The 6,597-nt window shown below is 43.3% G+C and overlaps 1 protein-coding gene across 7 annotated transcripts in view; it reads left to right on the plus strand.

Moving 5' to 3' along the window:
* The window catches only part of LOC135104229 (afadin-like), a 213,835-nt gene that overhangs the window by 1,789 nt on the left and 205,449 nt on the right, over positions 1 to 6,597 (plus strand). For all 7 annotated transcript variants that reach the window (XM_064011375.1, XM_064011378.1, XM_064011376.1 and 4 more), the window contains exon 2: positions 4,238 to 4,351. In XM_064011375.1, coding sequence (XP_063867445.1) covers positions 4,238 to 4,351 — 114 coding nt within the window. The remainder of the gene's footprint in view (positions 1 to 4,237; positions 4,352 to 6,597) is intronic.

Consider the following 6,597-nt stretch of genomic DNA (forward strand, 5'->3'; position numbering starts at 1 on the left):
AGTGCACTTAATTTCTCTTCGTGATATAGAAAAATCTTATCTATGCTAGTGTAAATAAAGATATGTAAAATTTGCAACTAAAGATTGTTAAGTAAAGACTGAGGGAGTTATTTAGATATTAAAATAACCCACTCGTTTTGCAAAGATGAAAGCGAAGGACGTGTCAAGTGAGCAAGTCACTGTAATGCGTGAAGTGCCTTGAATGCTTTAGGTAAAGTTTAGTAACAGAGCAATGGTTTGAGGCGTTGTCTGTGCACACATCCATATCATATGAAGCGTATTAGCATTTACGTACCAAACATTATCACCTCAAAAGGACTTAACACACGGAAGCTAAGGCCAAGATTGAGTTATTTTGTTTCACTTATTATTATTATTACTATTATTATTATTATTATTATTATTATTATTATTATTTAACTTTTATTTTATTTTATTTGTTTATTCATTTTTTATGTAACTTAAAATTTTAGCATGTCATTGAGGAACACTTGCTTGCCGGATTACTTTATCCCTGGACTGTCGTACAGCAATCGTGAAGGCAATGTGGTGTGGCGCGTGTGGTATTAGTACAATAATAAAAGGTGCTTTGGCCGCGCTGATGCCACCTCTTGCATTAAACTACGATGGCAGTGGTTGTGTGCAATGGTGAGAAAGATTATTGTTTACTTTTATCGTTTACTGTAGAAAGTTATGTGGAAAGTTTCGTCAGTATATTAGCACTTTTTTTCTTATTATTTTGTGAAGTTAATTGTTTATCATTGTATCTATTGTGACTTGCGTTGCGTTGTCCATTTAACAGTCTGACGGCTCGTGTTTCTCTCTCTCTCTCTCTCTCTCTCTCTCTCTCTCTCTCTCTCTCTCTCTCTCCATATGAGCAGTAAAGGGGCGTGTGTGAGAGGCACTCCAGTGAAGGGGTAGGGGAACGGGGAGTGGCCTGGCCTATGTTACCGTCAAGGGCTGATAACCTCCGCCCTTGCCCTTACATCCTTTACTCCTTTCCTTTTTACTCTCCTCTTAACCCTTTGCCTACTCTTTTCCTATCCCTTTCTCTTCATCTTCATTCATTCCTTCCTTTTTCCTCTTCTTCCCCCTCTTCCCTTGCTCCCTCATGCATCTTGCAGGTCTTGATTGGGGAGTGCTCATTATGGGAAGGTGTCACATGATAGGTGAAAGGTGCAGAGGTGGTGGTGATGGTGGTGGTGGTAGTAATAGTAGTAGTAGTAGTAGTAGTAGTAGTAGTAGTAGTAGTAGTAGTAGTAGTCTTGTTGTTGTTCCTGTTGTTCTTGCTTCACTGCCTCCTATTAACTGACCCTTCCTGTTCATGTTCATTCTCTCTCTCTCTCTCTCTCTCTCTCTCTCTCTCTCTCTCTCTCTCTCTCTCTCTCTCTCTCTCTCTCTCTCTCGTGATCACCTATGCACCCAGTGAGCTGTGCTTCCTCTCTCTCTCCCTCCCTCCCTCCCTCCCTCCCTCCCCTTCACTCACTCCGCCATTCATCCATTTACCTCCCCACTAAATTACTTATTCATCTGCTTCTCTCTCTCTCTCTCTCTCTCTCTCTCTCTCTCTCTCTCTCTCTCTCTCTCTCTCTCTCTCTCTCTCTCTCTCTCTCTCTCTCTCTCTCTCTCCATAAATATATTAAACCACTACTATTATCCTGAGTAATGGTTGTTTGTGGACGCCGAGTGGCTCTCATATATTCTGCAAATACACACACACACACACACACACACACACACACACACACACACACACACACACACACACAGAGAGAGAGAGAGAGAGAGAGAGAGAGAGAGAGAGAGAGAGAGAGAGAGAGAGAGAGAGAGAGAGAGAGAGAGAGAGAGAGAAGCAGGCGTACTGGATAGCTGCACGTACAGAAAGAGCGACTGTAGCTTGTATGGATGAGAGAGAGAGAGAGAGAGAGAGAGAGAGAGAGAGAGAGAGAGAGAGAGAGAGAGAGAGAGAGAGAGAGAGATATGTACTGATAAGACTAATATTCAGTGTTAGTTGAGATGACGAACATAATTGATTTGAAAGGTGTTATCTGGTTTGACGATAAAGTCTCTCACCTGGGAAATATGTATCTAATTAATGGCAAGTAATTTTCTATAATGTTCCTCATAAACCAAATGATTTTTCCAACAGTTTATATTCTTTAACGTATATTCTGTGGTTTTTGCTGTCTTTTGATGATGCTGTTTGTTTATGTGGTAATGTTTTTTTCTTCATATCTGTCTACGTATTTCGGAATGGAAGCATTTTAAATATTCTTTTTAATATTCTTAAGGCAACTGTCTTGTGTATGTAGCTAATTGTGACCATGTTATTATCCTCTCACGTCTCTCGTTTTACTTTTTTTCCCACATGCATATATTTGCACGGTCATTTACGTGGTAGAGTCATGGTCTTATGTTGAGTAACATACCACTCACTCACATTGTACTTAACGTTTTTTGTCCTGCATTCCTAAGTCCTCTGATATGCTGAGAATCCACCCACTGTCAGATTTTGTATTACTGTCACCAGATTAGAGGACTTGAGCTTAAGATGAAAAAAAAAAGTGGAATTGAATACAGGTTATGTAACTTCTGACCACGACTGTAGTTCAGGTAAAATAATTCAGCCCGTCCCCAGTGCCACTGATTCAGCCACGGTTTGCAGGGTCACGTGCTTGCTAAACGTATGTCTCCTTCCCGGAGACAGCTTACAGCTCTCTTATTATGCGTCGTGCACTATCCTTCTCGTTTGTCCTTGCATGTCTGTGTTGCAAGATTCTCATTGTGGTGTGCGGTGCCACTTGTCCCTACGTGTCTAGCGGAGGTTTGTTTAAATCATGTTTGGTATGTTAGTCACTCTGCCCGTCTGTTTCTGCCTTGCCTTGCCTTGCCTTACCTTGCCTTGCCTTGCCTTGCCTTGCCTTGCCTTCAGCTTCTGTGTCGCAAGATGGGTTTGATATTATATACTTGTTGCGGTGTCTTTATTTGCCGCTATTTTGTTATTGTTCGTCTTTCTCTTCCTCCTCCTCTTGTTTGTTCTCTTGTCATTATTATTATTATTATTATTATTATTATTATTATTATTATGTTGTTGTTCTCATCATCACCATCATCGGCTTGTTGTTTGTTCCTCTTGAACTGTTAAAACACAACATTCTCTCAGTCTTCTCACTCCCCTCCCTCTCTCTCTCTCTGTCCTGCCTACCTTTTTCTGAGCCACTCCCTCCCTCTCCACAGCTTCACATTCTGCTCACCCCTTGTCCCTGTCTAGCACGGCGTCCCCAAGGCTTGCTACTGTGTCCTTTCCCTCGTCTTTTAAACCTTGGTATTCTGCCTGCATTCACGCCCTTCACCCCTTTCTCCCCAGTCTCCGCACCTGTGTCTCATATCCCCACGTCCGCGGTCCACACAACCTCACGTATCTACCTTGCCCTTTCCAAATCAAACCTAACCTAACCAACCTCGCGTATCTACCTTGTTCTTTTGAAACCTAACCTAACCTAACCTAACCAACCTCGTGTATCTACCTTGTTCTTTTGAAACCTAACCTAACCTAACCTCGCGTATCTACCTTGTTCTTTTGAAACTTAACCTAACCAACCTCGCGTATCTACCTTGTTCTTTTGAAACCTAACCTGACCAGCTTAACCTTACCTAACCAAGCTCGCGTATCTACCTTGCCCTTTCAAAACCTCATTCTCTTGCTATTTCCTCTTTGTCCCCTCCCCCTCCCCCATGTTTCTGCCCCGCTCCCATTTCCGTGCACTGTCTTTATGGTCGATATTACTAAACTACCCATCCCCTGGAATGACCCTTTCGTATAGAACATTATAGCACTTTTTCAGAAGCTGTTAAGGATGATTGTTCCTTGATATCTGATACGGAAGAGGAATGTTTATTTGAGGATCTGATCTTATTTATATCCCCGCCCACCCTCATTTCTTTATTCCTTTTAAATTCCCATATGTATTACTCCTACCTTTCCAGATCACTACACTGCATGTTCTAGTGTTGATACTTTAAGAATAAGCGTGGATCAAAATTGAAAGACAGACTGAAAATAAGGCACAAAGAAAAGTGAAGGTGGCATTACGTGTCTGTGATTTTATGAAGGATACCGCGAGAATGAAGAGCGTTAGATAGGACTAGGAAGACATTGTAAGAAGAAAAACGCCTCGGTAGCTCTATGGCCGCTCACCAGTAACCTCACCTCTTTCTTTTTTTTTTTTTTCCACAGATGGGGGAGGACTCGGGCAGCCGGCGGCTTCAGGAGCGGGAGAACCTGAGGCACATCATACAGCAGTGGAACGCCAATAGACTCGACCTGTTTGAGATCTCCGAGCCCAATGAGGTAGGAGACAGAGAGAGAGAGAGAGAGAGAGAGAGAGAGAGAGAGAGAGAGAGAGAGAGAGAGAGAGAGAGAGAGAGAGAGAGAGAGAGAACGCATGGAGAATGTTAAACAGCAGGTAAATGTATGTGTTTTGAATATCTCACCCGAGGAGGAAAAGAAAGTATACAATGATTACTGTGTACATTAAAGTTTTGAATAGACTTGTCACTTTTATTGTTTGTTCCTCTGCTTGAAGTGTGTGTGTGTGTGTGTGTGTGTGTGTGTGTGTGTGTGTGTGTGTGTGTGTGTGTGTATGTGTGTGTGTGTACCTGACATAAGACGTGACGGTTGTGGTGTGATTTACATACATGATCTGATTACAATCTCTCTCTCTCTCTCTCTCTCTCTCTCTCTCTCTCTCTCTCTCTCTCTCTCTCTCTCTCTCTCTCTCTCTCTCTCTCTCTCTCTCTCTCTCTTATCAGTAAAAGAATGCGGTCTTTGTAATCACTGATCCTGCTTATCAAACGCCACACCTCACCATGCCACCTGCTTCCTCCTCCTCCTCCTCTTCCTTCGTCGTCTTCATCCTCTCTTCCTCTCTGCTTATCTTCCTGTTCCTTTGTATACATCCTGTCATTTCTCTTCTTTCTTACCACTTTCTCTCTCTCTCTCTCTCTCTCTCTCTCTCTCTCTCTCTCTCTCTCTCTCTCTCTCTCTCTCTCTCTCTCTGCAGTATACATAAGTCAGTAGGGTATTATAATATATGTTGGTTCTTTCCTCCTATTCTATTCCTCATCCTCTTTTCCTACTCTTCCTTCCCTCTTGATCTTTACTATAACCCTATTACCATCAACTTCACCGTCATGCTCTTCTTCTTGTCTACACTTCTTCTTCTTCTTCTTCTTCTTCTTCTTCTTCTTCTTCTTCTTCTTCTTCTTCTTCTTCTTCTTCTTCTTGTCTGCACTAATGAATTGTTTTTACATGCAACATTACCGTCGTGCTTGCTTGGTTACTCTTCTTTCCCCTTCCTCTCCCCCCCAACAAGCACTCTCTCTCTCTCTCTCTCTCTCTCTCTCTCTCTCTCTCTCTCTCTCTCTCTCTCTCTCTCTCTCTCTCTCTCTCTCTCTCTCTGTGCTTGGGTGGAGGGATGAGGGAATTTCCTTGTCTCATCTCTATAATTGCTCCACTTCCACCCCTCCTCTCACCCCTCCTCCCACCACCACCACCACCACCACCATCACTACCACCATCATCATTATCAACAATAACAACAACAACAATAACTTTTCCGTCAAGATTCTTCCTCCTCTTCCTCCTCTTCCTCCTCCTCCTCCTCCTCTTCCTCCGTCTTCACCTTGACAAAACATCATATATCCTCCTCCGATTTATATTCCTGCAGTTTATTTTTGTCCCTGTCCTTGAGCGGCCAGCAGACCCGCCCGCGCGCGCCACCCGACCAGCAGACAGGCTGATTGAGAGAGAGAGAGAGAGAGAGAGAGAGAGAGAGAGAGAGAGAGAGAGAGAGAGAGAGAGAGAGAGAGAATATATATATGGAGACAATGAAAAGTTGTGATCGGGAGTGTTGGAATGTGAGGTATTTCCACACACACACACACACACACACACACACACACACACACACACACACACACACACACACTCTCTCTCTCTCTCTCTCTCTCTCTCTCTCTCTCTCTCTCTCTCTCTCTCTCTCTCTCTCTCTCTCTCTCTCTCTGAAAAAAAAAATCCTACAAGTACAATGCATCTGTTACAAACGTGCTGAGAGAGAGAGAGAGAGAGAGAGAGAGAGAGAGAGAGAGAGAGAGAGAGAGAGAGAGAGAGAGAGAGAGAGAGAGCAGTCGTAGGTCTTTGGTTGTGGAGTAACAAGATGATCCACTCGTCCCAATCCTCCCCCCACTCTCCTTTCCCCTCACTCTCTCTCTCCTCCCTCGTACCTTCCAAACAGATATTCTACTTTCTACGGCTTCCAATGATATTAGACACACGCTGGAGAGGGAGAGAGTGAGAGGGAGGGAGATAGAGAAGGGGGGATTGGGAAATGAGTCAGACTATTAAAAAAGAGCATATAATGAAGGGATGTTGTATAACATTGAGTAGATAGACAGATAGATAGATTGGTGAGTTAGGCTAGGTGAGGTGTTCATGGTGTTGTGGTGAAGGAGGTGTGAAGGTATCAGGTTACAGTGTGTGTGTGTATGTGTGTGTGTGTGTGTGTGTGTGTGTGTGTACCAAGGTCTTCTCACTCC

Source organism: Scylla paramamosain, chromosome 10 (assembly GCF_035594125.1).
Source record: "Scylla paramamosain isolate STU-SP2022 chromosome 10, ASM3559412v1, whole genome shotgun sequence".
In the NCBI taxonomy this organism is placed as follows: Eukaryota; Metazoa; Arthropoda; class Malacostraca; order Decapoda; family Portunidae; genus Scylla; species Scylla paramamosain.